Source organism: Cystoisospora suis (genome assembly GCF_002600585.1).
Source record: "Cystoisospora suis strain Wien I chromosome Unknown contig_1562, whole genome shotgun sequence".
Classification (NCBI taxonomy): domain Eukaryota; phylum Apicomplexa; class Conoidasida; order Eucoccidiorida; family Sarcocystidae; genus Cystoisospora; species Cystoisospora suis.
The window spans coordinates 4,192-26,088 of record NW_027154362.1 but is presented as its reverse complement, the minus strand read 5'-3'; the positions used below and the strand labels follow the sequence as shown (position 1 = coordinate 26,088).

General features: G+C 55.1%; 2 protein-coding genes across 2 annotated transcripts in view; one reads left to right on the top strand and one right to left on the bottom strand.

The window, feature by feature from the left end:
• CSUI_003490 (uncharacterized protein) overlaps positions 1-16,677 on the top strand; it is a gene marked incomplete at both ends in the record, with an annotated part of 34,345 nt that extends 17,668 nt beyond the window's left edge. The window contains 9 exons of the mRNA XM_068063688.1: positions 161-2,270; positions 2,698-3,951; positions 4,764-10,878; positions 11,480-11,850; positions 12,502-12,558; positions 12,991-13,310; positions 14,135-14,783; positions 15,303-15,563; positions 16,120-16,677. Of these exons, the coding sequence (XP_067924332.1) occupies positions 161-2,270; positions 2,698-3,951; positions 4,764-10,878; positions 11,480-11,850; positions 12,502-12,558; positions 12,991-13,310; positions 14,135-14,783; positions 15,303-15,563; positions 16,120-16,677 (11,695 nt within the window). The remainder of the gene's footprint in view (positions 1-160; positions 2,271-2,697; positions 3,952-4,763; positions 10,879-11,479; positions 11,851-12,501; positions 12,559-12,990; positions 13,311-14,134; positions 14,784-15,302; positions 15,564-16,119) is intronic.
• Positions 16,678-17,573: 896 nt separating this feature from the next.
• Positions 17,574-21,897, bottom strand: part of CSUI_003489 (uncharacterized protein) — a gene marked incomplete at its 5' end in the record, with an annotated part of 8,515 nt that continues 4,191 nt past the window's right edge. The window contains 4 exons of the mRNA XM_068063687.1: positions 17,574-18,439; positions 18,996-19,284; positions 19,939-20,126; positions 20,521-21,586. Of these exons, the coding sequence (XP_067924331.1) occupies positions 21,231-21,586 (356 nt within the window). The remainder of the gene's footprint in view (positions 18,440-18,995; positions 19,285-19,938; positions 20,127-20,520; positions 21,587-21,897) is intronic.

Below are 21,897 nucleotides of genomic sequence, written 5' to 3'. Positions count from 1 at the left end.
TCGCGTGGCTGGGGGTGTTCAGTACGTGTTTGGCTTTTTTTCCCGACGGCTTGAGCCGCGTTTTGTGTTCTTCAAGTTACCACTTTCGTCCGCGACTGCCTTTCCGTTCCGCACTTTTGTCGCGGTGCTCTTTCCCTCTTCATGCTTGTGCACGCTTCAGGCTCTATGTCCTTCTGGAAGCCCGAAATGCGTCACCTGCATCCTCTCGTCCCCTAGCCCGACTTTTGCTAGATGTAGAGGCTCTACCGACTGAGCCGGCTCTTCTGAGGTCGCATCTATATTCTCTTCAGAAACAGAAGACAGCAGTGGCGTCTTTGGTAGAAGCTTTGCAACTCATCAAGGAGGGTAAGCATTCCCTGCCCTCGTCGCAGGCGGCTCGCCTTTTTCTTGATGCAGCTGTTAAGACGCTTAGCGCTGAACTGCTGCCCAGTACTCGTGACGACCATCATACCCACGGGTGCCACGCCCCTTCCTCGTCCGCTGACCGCGGCGCGCTCCCTAGTTCAGCGGCTGACAGTGTCCCTGGTGCCTCGTCCCCGGTGCATGCAACAGGGAACGGTGCCGTCAAAAGTGGCACAGGAGGTCCGACAGGGTGCATGGACTCGGACGGCAATAGTGGTGCAGTAGCTAATTATTCTTCAAAGACTGGGTCATCTGGGGTAGACGGGAGTGACGGAGTGACTGGGGGGACATGCGTCTTGTCGGGTTGGGGCAAGGGCGGAGGAGCGTCTTCAAAATATCTTCTCCATTTCCTTGAGTATTTATCTCGGATTGTAGAGCTGACCGAGGCAGCTACAGAAAAGTTTGATCGGAGTAATTCACGATGTGAAGAGTCCGGGCGAGGGTCGCTGGCGTGCGGCTGTTGCAGCCTAACTGACGGATGCTTCTACCGTACACGCAGGTTGAAATCTCGTGTAGAAGGTCGGGCTCCTGGTTCGGTGCACCTGCCTCCCGAAGCGTCACCCGGATCTCAGAAGACGAGCACGACGGGTGATAGCTCAGCTTGCCCTCTTGCAGCGGCGTCTGCTGCGAGCCCGGACGCAGATTCGCAGCAGGAAGAACCAGAGGCAGGGGCGGCCCCAGGAGGAACCGCACGCAGAATCCCTGGACAGGGATCGAAGAAGGGCCAGCACGACTTGTTTGCAATTCTGTTTGACTTACCCGAGTCTGCGATCGCCAAGGTGTTATACGAGTTACGGGGCAGGACAGAAGCCAGACAGCTGGCTGCTTTGATGGACGTTGATCTCGTGAGTGTGCTTGTGCGCGCCGCTACGCCTCTGCATTCATACCTCTTCCGTGACTTTGCTGCGAGGGCGCAGACGTTGAAAAAACAGGAAGATACTACTGTACCGTTAGCAGAGGAAGGAGCAAAGACAAACTACGATGTCTCGATGACTGACGGCCACGGAGACATCAAAAGGGGAGAGAAAAAGAGAAACAAAGAGGAGTGTAAAGAACAGAACCAGTCAGAGAGGGACGGGGCTAGTGGGGAAGGCGCGCTGGAGAAAGGAGAGGACAACCACACGGGCATCGAGAAGCATCACACAAGTGATGAATTGAACCAAGGACAGGCTGAAGGTGAAGGTGACACTCTAGGGCGGGTCAAATCGGACACTGGAGTAGCTGGGACTCCGGTATCTTCTGCGGAGGACACGGGTATGTACTTGCATCTGCCTGAAGGAACGAGACAAGTGGCAGAGAAGCTTGCAACTGAGGACCCTCCCGGAAGTGCCGCAACTACGACAGTTGACAGTACGACGAGACACCCGAATGTCGGGGACAAGAGCGCAGTGGTGCCTCCGGACGCTGAGGGCAGACGGTCCGCAGCTTGTTCCCATGGTGCTTCAGCCGAAAAGCACTCTTCTCTCATCTCTCAGGCAGCATCGACGGCCTACGTTTTGTCCATGAACACAGCGCTTCTTCTGGGCGACTTGGAGCAACCTCTGCGCGGTGCTCGGGCAGAGGATGTCAGGCTCCTAGCAGCCACAGCGTGTCTAGAGAGACTTACAGAACGGTGGCCGTCGAGAGCTTTTTTCCGTGCCACTCTGGGAATGATTGGGCCGACAACTCTGTCTCCCCTGCGCCGGTGGATCGAGGAACGAATGCGCTGCTGGGATGCCATCTGTGAAGCAGGAAGGAGTGAGGACGAAGAACGGAATCCGAGCGTGGATGTAGTCACGGGAAGACGAACGACAGGAGTGACCTTTCAAAAAATTGAGACGAGAGGATGGACGCCAGAGGAGCTCGCTCAGCTCCCTCCTCATCTACGGGTCTGTCTGTTAGGGACTTCAGCTTGCGGCTTGTTTCTTTAGCAGGCGTGGGCAGTGACGTGAGGACGTCCAGTTCAGTTCTGAGAGAGGAGTCATCTTGAAGCAAATTACCATTCGTGCACTTGCAGTATCTTTACACTTCGCAACAGCATGCATTTTGGTCAAAGGGGGACGTGTGGGTTTAGTGTGTAGTGTTTCTCTGTCGCTGTTCGTATGGGATCTGCAGTTGGAAGACCTGGCAGGCGTTTACGCCTCTAGCTGACGTCTCCTGGACGGGGCACAGTCAGGACTGCTCGGGCTTGGAAAGTACACCATGTACGTGTCTTGACCGCGTTTGTCCCGCAACTACGCTTTGCGATGAAATGGCATCCTGTCGGTGAAGAGAATAGGTTTCTCCCATGTATGTTGTCCCTGTTGTGCCGTACAGGGCTTACTGCTAGCAGTTGCTGACGATGCAGAGATCAGCATAGAGGCCTGCGCTCGTTCGCAGGCCGTGGGCCTCGTGCGTCGCGGACTTCTGCAGCGTGCGCTGCGCCTTGTGGATCAAACACTCCCCGCTGGCAATAGCCTTCAGAAGGCGATTCTGCATAAGCTTCTGAGCGCACATCGAGCGAAGAAGAACCACTGTAACGAAGAATCTTTTCTGTCCGCGGTCGATCACGGGAATGATTTGGCTAGCCATGATGACTTGTGTGCGACTCACAGGGAAGTATCCGATGAATTAAGACAAGCACTAGTAGAAGAGCTTGGCCAGCCAAGTAATGCTACCGTAGGCTGCAACATTGATCTTCCTCTTCCAAACTGTATTTCAAGAGAAGAAAATGCTGTAGCAGCGACAGAGTCAGCTCTTGCGCTTTATCACTCCTGGGATGTCAGGACAGTGCAAGCGGCTCTAACCTGCTGCTTGAGACGACTGCGAGCCGAAGAGGCGCAGTCTGCTCTATCGCAGGAAAAACAAGTACGGTCAGAAAAAGTATCCGGTATAGACGCGCAGCAGGCAGAGCGTGGCAGTGTGATGAGCACTGACAACTCGTGGTCAGAGAACTCCTCGGACGACGGTGACCAGCGGGATGGAAAAGATTCCGGGGACCTTCTTGGAAAAGAAAGGTTTCCTGCCTCGTTGTTTGTCGAAGAGGACAATGCTAACCGCCTGGGACCAGCACACACAGTTGGGCAGGAGGCCGTGCAAGAACGTGTAGCTGGGGAAGAGCTTCATGATTCAGTCAACAAGGAAGATTTTTCATTAGACTCTGCTGTTGCATCTGTTTCCCGGCAAGACAGCGACGATGAGCACCAAATTTTTCTTTCCTTAGACCGAGTGCCTGATGTAGAAGCCACAGGAGTGCCGGTTGCTTTGGCTGAGGTACCAAACCGGAAACACGGAATGGCACGTTATTCTTCACGCCCTGCCCCACAAAGCCTCCAGTCTCCTCCTGGCCGCCTGTCTGGGTGCGTTTCACCACTTCGCCGTGCTTCCACAGAGATAGGTTGTAGCAGTGGATCAGGCAGACTGGGTAGTGTCGGTGAGAGGCGGCGAGACCTTATCACTCGAGTAACCAACGTGCTTGAACTCATGGCCGCGTACCGGGAGGCCATGGAGCTATGCGGACAAAGATGGAGAGTGTGGCAGGAACTTGAAGCCCTTTGTCAGAGTCCTGAGGGCATGAGAAAGGTGGTGGAGGTACTCCTTCACCATGAAGGACATACTCTGGCGAGGACTCTCATTAAGGCAAGTCCACACGCAGTTGGCAAAGGGGGGGATTCGGTGCTCTTTGTCGCCTATCCAGTGCGTGTCTTGGTCTTGTTCACAAACCTCTAGAAGGTTTCCTCGCGTGTTCTTTTCATGCTGTTCCTTCAACGTGGTGGAAAACCAAAGTGGTAGTGTGATCCGAAAGAAAATGCGGTCCGGCGCTATCTTCACTGTCCCCTTTTTTCTTCTCGGCAGCTTCAGCTAGCGGCATGAACTAGTCTCATACCTCGTGTCGACATCTGAAGAAGCCAAAATCAGTAGCGGCCGGTGAGAGAAAGTGTGGCTAGTCGGAGTTGCGGAGGCCGGTGACCGTAGACACCCTTGGAGAGAGGGTGTGATGGCATTCCCAGATCGTCGAAGTCAGCGCAGCCCGTAGTGTTCTCGGTTGTGCCACAGTTAGCTCTTCTCCCGTTGGAGGGCACCTGATGCGTGCGCCGTTCTCAGGTAATGCTCACTGTTCCGGTGTGGAGTGCGTGCGTGGGCCTGGGGCGCGTCAGAAAGATTCGAGTGACGGAACTGCTTAAGACATTTGTCATTCTTGTAAAGCTTTGCCTGACAAAGAAAGGTAGGCATTTTGTTCTGGCGCGAGCTGGTCCGCAATATGGATGTACTGACCTAGCGCAGAGAGCTCTCTCTGAAGCAATGTGGAGGATCAAGGGCGGCCCAGTCTGTTTCCGCTTGAGACTCGTTACTTGCATTTCAAAACGAATGCGCTTGCTTCTTGTGTTTTTATCTGTGAGCAGCTCTACAATCATCCGGACTCCGCGTTGTTGCCCCGTGTCCAGCTTTCGTCTCTCCTGCATGTCTTCGCAACGTGCGACGACAAAACCAGCGCCGTCCGAACGCTACTCTCTACACCCCCGCGAGAAGCTATCCGTCTTGGGTTCCGAATGCTGCAGGCTCTTGATCGGATTTCAGACCGACTGCTTTTGTGCTCTGTTCTATCATCTCGTCTGGCCGGTTCATTGTCAGACCGGGAAAGGTCGCACCTACAAACTTTGACAGCCTCGCTGCAACTTTTGCGGCCGGTCTCGACACGGGTGGAGCCACATCACGAGGCACTGCTGACGAAACCACCTCTAATCGTTGAGTCACTCCTCATGAACGCAAGGTGTGATTTGCTGCATAGTTTCTTTGAGAGCTGGCCTCAACTTCGGGATGATGGGTTGATTATCCGTTTCGCAAGAAAAGCTCTGAAGTTGCCCTCGACTGATAATCGTGATGTGGGTACCACTCTTTGCTTGGCGAAAGCTGTCCGCTCCGGAGAAGCCTCCAGCGGTGAAGCTACAGGGGAGGACGGAAAAGATGCAATGCCGAGTGAGTGCACTTCTGATCGCCACTCTGTCTCCGTTGCCGCGTTCTGCAGTTCCCGAGTGGCCGCGCAGGAAACACCAGCAGGTGTACGTTCTCCTGAGACATCTAAGGGAAACTCGTCCGCGCCAGTCCCCGGTCTGTCGCACACAACCGAGGCAGAGGAGATGTCCACTCTTAGGTGTGCCGTGGATGGTGGGGGACCGCGTCCTCTCGACTTTCCTGTCCCGGGTATAGGTGGCCAGTGGAGTCTGACAGGCGATGCGACCCTGGATGCGGAGATTCGGTCGCAGCACACGTTTGGAGACTACCCGTCGCTACAAATCGCCCTCGAACTCTTGGAACTTTGCAACGACCAGTCCGCTGACAACGCTGAAGCTTGTTTGCGGATCTGCGATGACCTCTCTCGGCGATTGTACTGCTCTGTGCCTTCCCATCCTGTGGTGAGAAATTTCGTCGACGCCAAGTCTGGTTCCCGTGAAACAGCAAAACACGGTCGAGGTGCCAAACGAGACAAAGGACACTCAGATGCAAGCAAAGAGACGACGCCAGGAGGAGTTGCTGCTTGTTGGGAGGATTCGGGGAGGGAAGGTCCGGAAGGATGGAGAAAGCCCACCGCCGGACGATCCAAGAGGCCGGAAGCAGCGCAGGGGAACGGAGAAGGACAGCATTCGGAACCAGGCGGAAACCATGGGGGAAGTACTGTGCCCGAGGAAGGTGAAGCTTCGCCCACGGGCGGTGAGAAGGACAGTCATTGCTGTCCCGCGGTTCCCGCGAGAGCACTGGGAAAGCCTGACTATGGTGAAGCAAAGGTACTGGTACCCCCTGTGGCATCCAATGGAAGGCACCACACGAGTGCCTCTTCATTCTCTACGCACCTTGCATGCCCATCTTCAGGCTCGGACAAGCGACATGACACTCCTTCCTATGTTTGTCCATTCAATTGCTTCACGGCAGTCCACCCTTCCCGCTCCACATTTAGGTCTGTCCAAGGGATGGCGCAGGGTGGTAAGCTCATTCGCTGCGTCGCATTTCTTCCTCCCTCACTTGTGTCTCAGTTTGTTCGGTCGCAACCGCCAATGAGCGCTGCAGTGTCGGGTTCAGAGGGAGTGACCTCGCCCCATCACCTGGGCTCTGCAGACAGGCGATGTGCGGAGATACCTTCCAACAACGAAGTCGCGTCTCGGGAAGAACGCATGTCGGGCGGGTATGGACAGGATGCAGCAGCATACGAGACGAGCGAGAGAGAAACCTTGTCGGCCCCAGCATCGAGGAAAATGAGCATCAAGCTATCCCCAGGAAGACAGAAGATGTCACTTGCTTTGCCGTCCTTACGAGACAGGCGACGGAATGTACAAGAGAACGACTTGAGGAGCGAGACACATTTTTCGCGTGCATCGTCCTCTTCGGACCTCGCGAATAACGTTCATCTGAGAGAGCGGGAGATCAGCGATGGAGACAGGCTGGTCATTGCAGGAGCGCGACGCACAAGAGCCGGACCCCGTTGCAAAAGCAGGGAAGCTCCCCCTTCGAGCGTGCAGCCTTTGCTCACACTCATCTGGAAGCTGCTGAGCTTTTGTACCCATAAGTTTGCTGGAGCTTTACCGACGGTCCACGCATCAGTTGTTCTCGCGCAGCAACTCTTATCTTTCCTCGTTCGTTTGTGCGAGCGTACAGGAAGGCAGTATTCGCTGAAAGATCTGTTGAATCTCTCACGCGGCATGCATGTACGAGATATGTTGATTCGGTCCGACCAGTTGCAGCTAGCTTTTGACCTGTGCTTGTGTTACCAAACAGCAGCTATACGACTTCGATCTGTTCTCCTAAGCCGCCATAACAGTCAGAGTGCGCTTGCGGAACTGACAAGCGCTTTTGCTGCTAAAGGGGGCGCGCCGGCTCCTGCGGCGATCGGGAAGCCGCCTGGGGAGCTACCAAACAGCGCCACGTGTCGTGCCACTCCAGGGAGTCCAGGTCAGTCACCGGTTTCGTACGCAGGACTCTCGGCACGGGGCGTGAACCGCGAAGCCGCGCCTGTTTGGGTAGAGGGAGAGCTGGTGTCAGCCCGGGCCCTCGTGGCGCATAAGCTGAAGGCGAAAGGACAAGAGACACAGCGTGGAGACAAGACGGGAGAGAACAGTCAAAGTGCTCTCGGGTCTCGCTTCGCAGACGCGGTTTCAGACAAGACGGATAAAACCAGCAGCGAGGGTCAGTCATCCCGTCTGAGTGCCGCTAACTACGCAGGCTGCTCGCCTGTTGCCGGGGTGACTCCGGAGCCCCCGCGTGGTGGGGTTCTCCGGGTTTACCCGGTTGGCGAGGTACGCGCGGTTGCTCTCTTGTGCATGGGGGAATACGGGAAAGCAAACGCTGAACTTGAGAATGCACTTGCGCTCAATCAAGTGCAGCTTGATTTACAGCGTGAGCTCCACTTGTTGCAGCACCAGCAGGAGCCGGGAGAGCAACTGCAAATGTTTCCTGTCGTGGACACGGGCAGCAGGGAAAACAGAGGTATGGGCGCCGTGGCCGGCGCTTTCCAGAGGCCGGGATTGGAGGGGAGTGAGGAGCATTCTTCGGCTTTCCCCGCGGAGGCAAACCGGCGTTTGGACGGGTTTGTCAGACACACTGGCAGTCGCGAAGGCGGCTGTCTGGCGCTGACGGGCTCAGAAGGAAGAGTTTGTGGAAAACCGCCTTCACGGCATAGTCTGCACTGCAGCAGCGGTACTGCCGTCAACGAGAACACGAATCGTTTACTGCAAGCCGCCGCAAGAACCTGGAGGGCATCAGTGGTGGTTCGGCGCAAGAAAGCGGGGCGAACGCCGCATATCACTGCAGATCATGTAGTAGCTGATAGCAGGCGGTTCTCCGGTGGTGATCACCTGAGGACCACTTTGGGTTCATCCGTCAACACAGGAGCCGTGTCGCTAGCTCGGAAGACAGGTTGGCTTGAGCGCCTGGCGGCCGTGGCCGCCTGGAGCTCCCCCGATGTTCTGTCAGCTGGCAGCACAAAGTATACTGCTGGGACGCAAGAACACGAAACCTGGCTGGCTGGCGGGGGGAAGAGCTATGTGGCTTCAGGAAAGGAAAGAGAAAAGAAGAGTCGCAGTTCGACCGCTCCATTCAACAGGGCCTCGCAAATCCGACAGGACCTTCACCAGGACCAGGTGCTTACGGCCGCTCAGCGTCAGCTCAACTTAGTCCAGCGCTTTGTGTTCAAAGGCTGCCCGTCGCTCCGAAGGGATACCCAGTTTGTCAGAAGCCGGGCTTCTTTCGAGCCGTTGTCAGTCCACAGGTCTGCTGATGATACTGGGGTGGGGCAGCATCCACGTGACACTAGCTTGGCGTCCACGCTTGCATCCAATAGAAGTCTCCCCCTGGACCTCTCCTCCAGATCAACTGACAGAAACCTGCATGGCATAGCCAATACACTCGAATCCGGCACGGCATCCCTTGAGGGCGAGGGAAGTAATGACAGCAGGCCCAACGCAGCGTCCGCTTACCGTAGTGGTCCTGCACCTGACCCGAAAAGTAGAGGCTCGCTTCAGCCCTTCCGCAGTCAGACAGCTGCCGACTTGAGACCGCAGGGACGACGGCTCGGTACTGGTGTAAACGACGTTTCGAAGAAGTTCCCAGAAGATACTGGGACACTCGTGCCTGCAAATCAAAGCGGCCATGGTCTCCTTGGGCCGAGCCCAGTGCGACGAACAGTACAGCTGTCGGGGAGGACTTTGATGGCATTGGAGTCGGGGATACGCCACGTGCCTCTGTTCTCACTTCCCACATTGCGGAAGCTTCATCGTCACGTCACATCGATTGTGCTACACCGTAGGCTGTACGGTGTTCCCCCTCGCGTGCCCTATCCCACTTTACCCGCGGAAGACGCTGAAACCGAACAATTGTGCCTTCTTCGTTCCGCTGCCTCTTCTAACCGAAGTATGCTGTCACCAGGAGCAGGCAGCGGTCCTTCTGGCTTTCCTTCAGATGTGGAGCCTCAACGGGCAAGTGCACGTGCAGCTTGCCGAAATCGTGGTGTTACACGACGACGTGAGCATGGCAGCGACTCTTTTGGAAGCACAGGTACATGCGCGGCGCGCCGTCTCAGCGCTTCGGGTAGCTGTTTCTCCTCAGAAACAGACGACTACCTTCTTGCGTTGTCGCGTCGGGCCTGTCCGTATTCCTTGCGGCTTCTTCTGCCTCCTGTTCACGCACCTATTCTGCAGGCCTTCCCGATGCATCAGGCTTGCGCCTCGGCATTCACACGCGAGATCGGGTTAGAGTACTTGACAAACATATGCCTCCAAGCTCAGTTCCGCGCTGTCGCCGTGGAAGCCGCCGAAGTGGCTGCAACGAGAGCACACGCTCGTAGCCTACACAGGAAGACCAGTCGACAGCAAGTTCCTTACGCGGAAACTTCGCTAGTGTATCGTGTTCCAGCACAACATCACGTCAATGGGCAGGAAGCGACAGACCTTTCCTGGCGCGTCAGTCACAAAACAGCTCTTTCTCGGAGTACTACGGAGCAAGTCGTACCGGCTGTCGCTCGTCCTTCGTCGTCCCGCCTCGTATCCCAGGGATATGAAGAGGAAGTGACTGGGGAGGAGAGAGATTTGTCGAGGACAGGCTTGGGAAATGGGCGTTCTTCGAATGGTCGGGCCCCCCACCAGAAACCATCTGGATCATCAGTCTCAGATGTGGCTCTGCAAAGGGGCTGCTCTGAGACAGGGTTGGCCCGTCATCCCGGTGAAGTACGAGGAGAACAGCCGAAGGATCCGAGCAGTCTCGAAGGCTTAAATCAGCATGGAACTTCCGGCAAGCAGACGGGAGAGCACACAGCGAGTGAGAGGGGAGCGCGGGGTAAACCCAGGGACGAAAGGCTGCACGGAGAAGCAGATGGTCTGGTCAAAGGGGACGAGCGCGAGGGCAACAATCTGCGGTTCGACACTGAGGATAGCAAGCCAACTTTCAGCGCCCCATACAGTCCGACGAAAGTGGATGTTGATCGCTTGCTGTGTGCCTCAGAACACATCCTTGCGGGTTACATACTCAAATGGAATGAGCAAGCTTTATCGGGTGGTCAGTTGCATAATGGCTTGAGAATACCCCTTGTTTCAACCCTCCGTGAGGGCGCTCAGACTGGCCGGGGTTCTAATGGTCCCGCGTGGAAGGTTCCGTGGGGGGATGCTGCAAGCCACTATGGCCGTGTGAGATCGTCAGCCTGGCCGGGTACAGACTTTCCTTCCAGTAACTATACCTCTCAAGCGCAGCCCGAGCTCTCCGGAGGAGCGTCCGACCAGAGAGGAGGAGGTGGATTTTCTTCTTCTCGGGGCATATTGGCATCCCGGGCGAGCGAGGTTGATGATGAGGGGGTGATGAAGAGGTATCCGTTCAGTTCTCCGGGTAGAAGAGGGAAAGGGTGCTTCAGTGTTGGGCAGATGCTGAGGTGCTTTTGCACTTTCTCTCTGACCGAAGCCCTGCCTGCGTACGTCGGCGTGCACGAGGGGATGGCGGGCGAAAACAGACAACCCGTCCTGCAAAATAAAGTAGACAGTGCAGGTAAGTAAAGCGACGCCCCTGTGTGTGTGTAGAAATCCGACTAGTTTCGTTTCCTTGCAGAAAGGCACCTTCTGTACACGTCAGTAAAAACCGCTGATGCAGACATATGACCCATGCTGGATCCCGTGTTGCGGTGTATGTGACTCCACTCTTTCTGGAGTCAACGGCAGCTCGGAAACAGCTTTGCTAAGTTGACCGACCCTGTTACTGCGAGCGAGCGTCTTAGAAGTTACCTGACTATTGTGTCCGCCACCCAGTCTCCCATCACCGCGAAGCCTTCATGAAGAGGAGGGGCGTGCCAAGGTGTCCCACACCCGTCTGACTCTTACGACCTAGGTACCAACCAAATACAGCTGCAAGGATTTCTGTATTTGTAGCCTCCTTAGCGGGATCTTAGGTTTCTGACCCCCCGAGGTGTCTGGCCTAGTATGTGCGACTAAAAACTTTTTTTATAGTAGACTGCACTAGAGCATCAATCACTACGCTGTGTAGCAAATTTCTCTGTCCCCCCCACCCCGCGTCAAAATGGTGTGTGCACTCCTTTGGTTTGCTCCGTTTTCACCAATGTTTGTCACTTTGTCTCTTTCTTTCCTCTGTTCAGTTATTTGTCGGAAACTGCAGTATTTTCACAAGCAGTACGGCACACTCCGCTCTTTGGTGCACCTTCTTCTTCTATCGGGAGAACAGGAACAGGCCTTGCAACTGCTTTTTGCTGCTCCTTCTACCTCCGCCTCGCCACACACCCAGCAGTGTCCGGCTTCACCAGCTACATCGTCCGCTCATCTGCAAAACGTGCTAGCGGCACTGCCCTCAGCCGGTTGGGCTTTGGGACCGGGGTTCGGGGTGACGGCGGCAGCAGATCTTCTGGTGGAAAGTCTGGTCACGCGGTCCATCGCGCTCCGGAAGCTTCCTATTGTGCTTCGATCACTTGCGTCGAGTCCCTCTGGAGGAAGGGGAGAGGCCTTTATCAAAGTAGGAACCTCCGTCTGACTGCGTACGAGTTAGCTAGCTACCTGATCGGCCTCCGGTCGTGGTATGCATGGTTGTCAAATGCTAGACACTTTCTACCCGATATAGACACCCGCCTACCAACGCCCGGTTCTGTTCCTACGGTCCTACCTATATGTAGGTATACACAGAAGCTGAGTATGCGCGTGAGATCGTGTGGCCCTGCGGGTAGCTCAGGGTACGGCCGTAGAGCAGTTGAAACTGTCACCTTTGGCTGACTGTCGGGAATGACTGACATGGAACTGTTGTCTTCCCAGCGGTTCTGTAAAACGGCGCGCGCGTGTGGCACAAGCGACGCGACAACTGATTGGAGAGCGTGGCACCGTGTGCAGATGCGCACTACTTCCAACTGTCTTTCTTTATGTGCTTGATTCTCCCTGTCAGCGACAGTCCATCAGACGCAGTACTCTTCCATACGTAATTGTTAAGATTGCAACCGCAACGAAAGAATTTATTGCCTTTCTTTACATACACACACACATAACCCCCTGAAAAAAGAAAAAACCGGGAGCAGGAACTGCAGCTGTACTGAACGTACTCCGTGTGGCTGCTGTTCCTTTGTCCCGTCCTTTTTCCCGGATGTTTTCCCCCACGTGTGCTGTTTTCCACTTGTAGGCGATGAAGCTCTGCCTGCGCAAACGGCGAGCGCTGCACACACTCTATGCTATGCATGTAAGCCGGTGAATTCCCTCCAGTCGATCTCTTGGATCGCGTCGTTGAGCGCGTGCACAAGATCGCTGACGGGCGAAGTCACAGTCATGAGAGCTTCCACACAAACCTTAGCAGAGTGAAGGTTGACTGCATACACGGATTTCTTTTCAGTTTCTCAGGAGAGACATTAGATTCAAGCCCAGAATTCGTAGCACTACGGCTGTCTCTGAGAGTGCTTTCAAGAACTCTGGTGTACAGTCCAGACTGCTATGAGCCAAGAGGTGGATCACAGTCCAGCGCTTCAGTACGACCAGCACACAGGACTTCTTAAAACCCGAAAGCTCCGGCCGCACGCCAACCGGTGACGCGAATCGTATTCCGAAACGGACGACTCTGCCACATTTCTGAAACTACTGCAAGGTAGCATCGCCTTTTTTTTCTGCTTGCGTACAGATTATGACGCGCGACTTCCTCAACGCAGGAATCCTGGCTGTCATCCTCTCCTTGGCTGCTGGCTCTGGACACTCCCCTCGCTGGGGTAATTTGCCGGGCGACACTGGGAAATCTTTACGTCGCCGCGTAGAGTGTCGAGGTGGCGAGCCGCGCGCTGGTGGCTTTGCAGAACCAGAGGGTCAGAGTAAACGTGCTCGCAGTGCTGCCACGTACGATGGTGTCTGCGGGGCAGCGCGCTCCTGGGATAGACAAGTCGGCTTCTTGGAAGAGGCTCTGCGTTTCTTAGCTGGCGTGCTTTCTGAGATCCGGAAAAGAGACTCGTAAGTCTGTCGCGACTAGGCGCGGGAGCAGTTACTTCTACTTTGGTGCGTTTGAGACCTTCCTTGTTTAGACAACCCTCAAAAGGAAAAGTCGACGTGTGCCGCAAGTTTAGTAAGTCCGTTACGCCCCTGTGACACTTTGGCTTCCAGGGCTTACCTCAGTGGATCCGTGGTTTTGCCGTGTGAGGTAACCGTGTAAGAGACAAACAGTAAGCGTGGGCACATACCGCCGCGGTCCTGTGCAAACCGACAGCCTCTTTTTCACATGCTGGTGTACTGAGGTTCCGCAGTACTGAGTGGTAAAAGGTGATATGAGTGATTCTACTGGAGGCAGGCGTACTGAAACTGTAGCCCGGAGATCTTTTATGGCAGAGAGGTGCAATGAATCTAGGCAGAGAAATTTCGCGAAGTACATAGTGTGATCTCTTAAGCACGAAATCACAACGGTAGCAGCAACGAAGTGGACAAAGCAGGCTCCTGCATGAAGGCCTCCACGTCACGGTGGCTTGTGCTGTTCTTGCCTTGTGTCCTTCTCCATCAAAACTGTCCGACATTTCCAAGAGCCCTGTACAAGCATCAAACGCTTTGATGAAGAGAGATGGTGTTGTAATGCGTCAGTTCTGCTTCGGTCAAGCAGGTCCATGTAGATTATTGTGGCTCCCGCGTAACTCGTGCCTCGGCTTTTACGAGTGGTCAGTGACTACGCGTGAAAGTGTGCGGCCGTCCCGTTCCAGGAGTGACGACAAGAAATGAAGCAAAAAATCAAGTCGTTCTTCTATTTCTCGCCTGTACGTGTGTGTGCGTACACTTTCTCTTGTTTCCAGATCGCGAAGCCTGGCGACGGCTGCGTTTGACACTCTTGGTCCTGTTGGAGGGGGCGCGCCGTCCACATCGTCACTTCGAACTCCACCATTCACTACGCATGCGGAAATGAGTCTTTCGTCTACTGGACGTTTACCTCCCAGTGATGGGGACAGCGGCTTATCGGCAGAAGACAGTCTACGTGTTCGCGATGACAAACAATCTGTGCGGCCACACGACATTTCTGCACGTGGACCTAGTTCTAAGGAAACTGATATCAAGTGCGAACTACGACGTGCTTCAGGAGACACGGAACTGAAGTCCCGGTTCTTCTCTTCGTCTACGGAGCCATCACATCCTACACAGGGTCTGGGGGATGGCAGAAGAATGGCCAGCAGTTCTTTGAGTCTCCGCAGAAGTCACGAGTCTATTAGCTCCAGCGGCGGTGGCACCGAAGGTGTAGAAGAGAACGTGAACAAGAGTTTAGCTGAAAGTGGAGAAAACGAAGAGAATCATGGAAGCTCAGCCGTTGCCACCGGCACGTGCGGAGTGTTCTTCCAGCAGGACAATACATGCCAGCAGCCTGCCACCGAGGACGGAACAACCATGGCTGCTGCGTGGCGGTGTGAGCTGCTGGATTCTGGAGATCAGAGAGATCTGCGTATCGAAGAGGTGAAGTTCTGTTCGCCATGAAACTGCTTGAAAGGGGGTCGTTTTTGAGAACATCTACCTTGATACATGGACTACGCCACATAGTTTTACCATGCAGCAGTTTAGGTCATCGAGGGTACCCTTTCAGCATCCGCTCCCATCTTTCCGAAAACCGTGTACGAGTGAACTAGTGGCTTCACCTTCGGTAGTGTCTGGTCGTCATACTCGCCTCTGCGCTCGAGTTGTCTTCGGTACACCTATTCCGTGCCCTAAATGCGCTTGCGCTTTTCATTACGAGATTTCCGGCTTAGTGTGTAAGGTAATTTAGTAGTCTTCTTTTCCGATCAGCCAACAGCTCGTGTGGAAGCATGAGACTGACCCGCCCGACCCCACCGGAGTTACTTTACACTGCCGGAATCTTTTTGTCGTGGGGCGCCGCACATGTGCGTACTTGCAGTGTGAGGCTCGGGGTTCCGGCGACACACGTGTCTCAACAGCTGAATGCTTGCGTGTGATTTTTGTCTGCGACTATATTCTTAGGTTGACGGCGAATCTCTCGCGATGCTCTTGGAGCTTCTATCTTTGCAGCTCCAATGCTATCAGAGCTTTCCGTCACTCCCTGGTTCCTTGTCGTTGCTAGCGCCTCACCAGGAGCAGCGTGTTCGCGCATGTGCGTGCCTCCTCTTCTACGGCAAATACGATTGGGCACTGAGGGTCATTCGCCTCTGTAATCTTAACCAAGTGGAAGTCTTCGTCCAGGCCGCGAGCCTCATTGCCAGCAAGACTCAAAAGATCCAGCGGGTACGATTGTTATTGGCGCACCAGGATACCACCGGAGTACTCCCCCCACCACGAACTGTTCGTACACGTTCGTACACATGCACAGTAAGATCAGGTCTGGTTTTTGTGCCCAGAAAGACTAGAGTTCAGGCTTGCCTGTTTGTAAGTCTGCCACGGCCGTGCCCTGGAATGTAAACACTGTTTCTGTTCGTTCAAGCAGTCGGGTGTCCGGGAGCCTAGAGAGTGGCTCTGTCTCCGCGAATGGGTATATGTGCATAACGCCGGACTCGGACCTTGGGTCGCGGTGCGAACTGGCAATACACCCTTCTCGCGCTGAGGTGATCCACCTTGCGAGAAGCTGTGTTCGACGCAAGCAGTTATCCCGCACACAAAGTCCAGCCGCATGCCGCTCACGTTCAGCGGGCGAGCGGGCATTCATCTCTGCGCGTTGGGTGCAGCTCTCGAAATGCAAGCACTTCCCTCCCGTCCTTCTCTAGAGTGTCGCAGAACTGCAGGGCCGAACAGAGCCTCCCTTCTCCAGCGCTGTTCTTGTTCTGGTATGTTGTCTTCACACCAGACTCACGAGTTTTTGACCAAGGTGACCCCGTACATGGCTGCGGAGGACATGGACATGCTGGCCCTGAGCGTGCTGAACGTGTGGGTGATTGAGCACGGGGACAACATCTCGCAGTGTCAGCAAGCCGCATACTTGATCCCATTCATTTCCTCTCCCTACCGCAGGTTTGATGCGCACCTGCTGCTGTCCTCCCTGTGTCCTTCTGCTGCCACATCGAGCGGTAGCTCGGTTGGAGCCTCGTCCACCACCGGCTCGTCCGCTGTATTCTCTCTCGGTGGTACTTCAGCTGGCAATGGGCCAGCGACTTCTGTGGCTCCATCATCCTTCGCGTCCTTCACTTCGCCAGCCGCTACGACATTCGCACACCAGCAGCTTCAGCAGTGCGTGCAGCTGGCCTCGCGTCTGTCGTCTCCGGCGCTTCTGCAAGTCTGTTTGGACGCTGCACAGCGAAAGCGGGAGTCGCAACTAGCGCACCATGTACAAACACTTATTCAACAGTACCAGTCGAAGAGCAGAAGGGATGAAAAAAGAAATAAGGCAACCCCTCCCACTCAGTAGAGCCTTCAGGACGTTTCCTCACGGACTGCTTGTAAACGAAGGCGTCACCCTTGGATTGGTAGGGCAAAACATAAATCAATGCTTACCCAATGCGGTCAACATCCTCTTAGGAGATTCCAGACAGGTTACCTCATAGTCCGGAATATATCGGTACCCGTAGGGCCCATGCGCATGCTGCAGCTACTTCGGTGCTGTGTTGAAGCGCATGCCCGGGGCGAACATACTAAGTGAGCGCTAGCGCAGCTGGCGAGCACGCGCCCGGAGATAGTGGCTTTTTTCTTGCAAAGGGTACGGGGTAGCGCAGAAGGCCGCGGCCGGGGCAGAGACTGTTGTGTAACACCATGGGCGGAAAACAGGTGTTCAATCGATAATGGGCCCTTCGTGTTTCGGGAGAAGTGATGCTGTCCGCCTTGTACTAGGATCATCAGATTCGTCTTTCGGGCACGCGACGGTAAGACTGACGGCGATGTCAGAGCACTTGGTGCTTGCATGGCTTCTGGATACTCCGCAGACTCGTTCCACCTCTAGTATGTGCGCTGGGAGTAGCTAAGGGGGACAAGGAGGCCTGTGTTCCTGTTTTTCTTACATAACTATCGCGCGTCTCGATGCTCGCGTTTCAGCAGGTACTGTTTTTCCGTGGAGTTCCGTTGCAACTCTCAAAACAATCTCGTGTGCCTCCCAACAAAACAGTGGAAAGGGTGAGACCGACAATGCGATCACCCGGCCGAGCTGTGACGATGTCTGCCACATAACGGTGCCCGGCAGAAAGTGTTTTTTAGTCGCTGCCAACGACACGGCAAAGCGGCACCTTTTGGTCGCACTCAGAAAGCGCTGTTCATGGCAAAACAAAAATTGTTGTCACGCAGCACACTTGCGATCAACTCGATCGGAGGTTGGCTCAGGTCTACACGTGCTACTCCACCAGTAGAAAATCAGTTGGCGCGAAGTGGCTACAGTCACACGGCAGGGGCCGCCTTTCCCTTCCCCGAAGCCCACCTGGGTGTGGCCTTCTTGTAGGGGACAGGGAGTCGCTCCTGTCCTCGCTACAGGTGTGGCCAGGTCAGCTGTTAGTCCAGACCGGACAGAACAAGAGCAGGCGTTTCTACGGAAAAGGAAGCCCGCGAAAAAGACGCAGGCTGACCTAACTCTCTGTAACAAAGGAAACCCGATGAGTCTTCCTATCAGCGCGGCGGCGGTCAGATTCAGACCGTTGTGGCCTTTGTCTCGAGCTGCCAGTCCCTTCTGACGCCTTCTTTCATGGTGCAACTCGTAACAACTCTCTGCCACGCACAAACCACGTGCGCGACGGGGTTGTCACCTTTCAGCTGGGCAGAGAGCCCCTCACGAAGGTGAGCTGGTTATCACTCGAAGGCCGCTCGGGCTCCCAGACGCGCTGCTTCGACCGCCGATATGAATGCCCTGATTTGGCCAGAAATATGCATGACTCGACGCAGCCACGTTTGGCCTATACAAGGGGACCGGCTTCCACAAGCATGACCCGTATTCTCTCTTCGAAACCGAGAACCCAGAGATCCCTAGCCAGCTTAGGAACTGCTGGACAAAGCGCACCCTTTCTTAGCCGTGCAGTCGACTACGTCTGTAGACTCTCCACTTTCCAGCTCGTATGGATTCCGCTGAAGCGAAAGGACTTGGTCAGTCTTTTCGAAAGAGTTCACGTCGCTGTGGTAGGAATGGGCATAGAAGGCGGTGCCGAAACGCTGTCCGCGACGGTTGACGAATCGGATCCAGCCTTAGCTCTCCTCTGAGTATCAGGCAAAAGATACGGCCGTGCAATCACTAACTACGCAGACTCGCTTCTTACGGATGGAGCTGATCGGCCCCAGTTTATGGGCACCAGGGTTGTAGGACCGTGTGGCGCTTCGGTTTGGTAGCTACTGTTCTTGGCTCCCGAACTCGAACGTAACGTCGCTATTTCTACACAACACCAATGAGCGACGACACGTGGAACTGGCAAGCGCTTCTCGCATGCCCCGCTCGCTGGTAACGGGGCTCTCGCGGGACTGCTGCGATCACCGACCCGGGGGGCCCCGGGGTACGCCCACGACACCGGACAAAGGTGTTTTCTGCAACAGAGTACGAGGGAGGCGTCATTCAAAAGTGGATTGCTTTGTCATCACGGGAGTGCGCGACCGACACTGAGAAACTCAACTTTCACGGAACGGGTGCGGCGCGAACCAGGTCACCTTCATTAGCAGTCCAACTATGCTAAGGCAGGACACAAGTGCTAGGCCATTTGGGCATGGTGCCCTAGTCATCTTCTCGTCCGGGGGATGGCCAAGAGCAGCTGAGTCGCTTACCAAGAGCTTGTCAACAAACGCTTCTTTGTCGTAAACCTCCATTCTATTCCATTCAGCTTGGCAAACCACCTGCAGGTTCCAGCCCAATTTCTTCAGCAGTCGGTTGTGCATCATGTGGCCTCCCATCAAAGACCCCAGAGGTTCCCGATTGAGACCTCTGGGCTGTCTGGCAGTGTCCACCAGCACGATTCCCTCGCGGCGTGCTACAATGCTGCTGTCTCCGTCGAGTGCCGTAAGGTGCAAGAAGGAAACTCCTCGCCGATTGATAAAAGAACACGTAGCACCCTTTCTGAGGCCGGAAACAGACACAATCAGGGTGGGGGGAAGCGGGTGCCTTTTTGAGGGATGAGAGGTACGCTTCACTTCGCTACGATAGCCTCTCCTCCAAGAGACGAAGTGGTGAAGAGTGTGCAGTCATCGAAATAGCCACCTCGGCCCCTCGCACACAACCCTTCCATTGGGAGACCTCTGATCCATATTCTTTGGAGGCCGCAGCAAGACTCGGTCCACGAAACAATTCTATCGTACACTCGCAGATGGGGAGCCGCGAGGCTACACGCCTGCCGGGTAGACCCAGTAAAGACTGAAGGCAGTATCATGTCTCTACATCCTCGAGAAGACGCTGATCCACTGAGTCTCTTCGTTGAACTCGTGCACATGGAGAAATCATCTGCACAGTTATGGCAGCAGAGCGCGCCCGATGCCTGAAAACGTCGGGCCGGGTGCCGGTCGCACCTTACCGCTCTTTGCCACTGCCAACCCGTTCTCCATTACGCCGAGGTGTCGACGTCATGCTTCGCATGCCCAGTTGTGGCGGGAACACGACACGAGAAAACCGCGCAGGGCTTTCTCACATTCCTACCCGCAACACGCCCGTGTGAGTGATTTCTTGCACTGCTGGCTGTTCAGGCAATGAGCTCTCCGTCAAACCGATGCAGCTTACAGTTCCACGCAGGCTGTGAACTCGGACAGAAACGCGGGGTGTGGTGAAAGCGAATTCGAAGCCCACGCCGGACAAGAGGGCCGGACACAAGTCAGGACGTCGGTGAACAGCTCCACACAAAGTGGACTCAAAAACCTCTTGACGAGTTCCCCGTCCCCCCGATGCCCCAACATAACGGCTTCCGCTACCTGTGACAACGGAAGTACCACATCCAACCAAGATCAACCCTAGAGTTCGGCATCCCCGGAGCAAACAAAAGAAAGACTTTCACCCCAAGAAAGGCCTCACAGTGTGGGTGTTGTCTCTTTGTGCTCAGTTCCTCTTGTCCGAAGCACAGCGTAAGAAAAAAGGGCCCGGACTCTGCGGCCTCATTTGCTGAAACACGCTGCAGAGTCCCCAGAGCAATCAAACAAGGTGGCTGTGGAAAGTCCGCAGCTGCCATATGCTCGCACCGCCGTCGTTTATGACGAAAAGGTGTAGGCCTGGTGCTGGCAACGGACAGAGCAGAAGTGATGAGAAGAAACGAAGTTTCAAGCCAACACCTTCTTCTAGAGTTGCGCAGCCTCCGATCTGCGGACTTACTTGGAAAGGGATAAAGGCAGGAAGGCGGAAGTTGAGGTGATACTGGATTGCATGTTCCAACCGGCCATGCTTGCAACAGGCGTTAAGGACGACGGGGAAATTCTCGTGCAAATGGAGGCCGTAAAAGCAGAGCGACCAAACGTAATGCAGCAAGCGACTGCTGTGGCGCTCTGCTCGGCTAAAAAACAGCAATTTGTGTGATTCACTTTGCCCGTCCTGTGCAAGCTGAACTACTCGCTCAAAAACCTGGGGAAAAAGATCGCACGATATCGAGCTGTTAGTAAACCTGCGGTGAACCTCCGTAGAGGCGTGGTACTCCCACCGCCAATCCGTCACCGCAAGGAATGAACGACACACCAGCGAGCACATATCCTTGTACTGGGTTCGACATACTGGATTTGGGGACCTGACCGCTACTATAGGCGTGGGAGAAAAGTGAATATAAACGGGCCTAAAGCCTAAAACACTGCTAGTGAGTACGACGGGGGCCCAGAGTGAAGAGCAGTCTCAGCATGGGCATGCACGAACCCTCTTCGAAAACTACCGAGCTAGGAAGCGTCGCGATGGCGGGGCCCGAGCACGGAGCTGACGGCCCGGCTGCCGGGGCCTCACTCGCACCTGAGCTCAGAAAGCTGCGAGAACGCTTGTCTTTCCTGAGGGTTACACGCGCCCTACTGAGACAACGGGCAGACATCTTTTCGCTTGGGGAGCTACGACCACCGTAACCACACTCCCATGGTCCTACCGGATACCCGAGCGCCGACGCAAGCCAAGACTGAAGAACGTTGCATTCTTACAATGTCGACTGCTGTGTGCGCAGGAATTCCCACGGAGGCCGCACCCGAAATCGACCGCATGGCGTTGGACACCCACCGCGTCTCCTCTGAACAGGACGTGGGTGTGGCGCATTCGTTCTTCTGAATACAATTCCGTGATTGGGGTGGTTGCCTTGGGTTTGGTCTCCCATCGCCTGCTGCAAGGTCAACCGAGTGTGACACGGCGGCGAAGAACGGAGAAGTGCGAGGATCCACTGAAAGAGTAAGATCCAAAACCGCATGCCACACTTCTGCGCGGCATACAACACGCAACGGGAAAAAGAAGGCAGCGAACCTGAAAGCGAATGGGTGACTTCCCTTTCAACTGTGTATAGCGCTCTCCGAAATTTTCCACTACCAGGCAGATTCTTCCTGCGAGTCAAGCGGTGACGATACAGACACGGCGTCCAGTAAGTAACTGAAGCAGAAACACCTTCGTGACTTCGCGCGGAATGCGCAACCCTCCCTGAAAGCGCCAGGTGCGCTGCCCGCTCCAGCACATCGGGTCTACTCAACAACCACCGCTAGCTTGCCAGCCTGCCTTTAGTGGCCACTACACGAC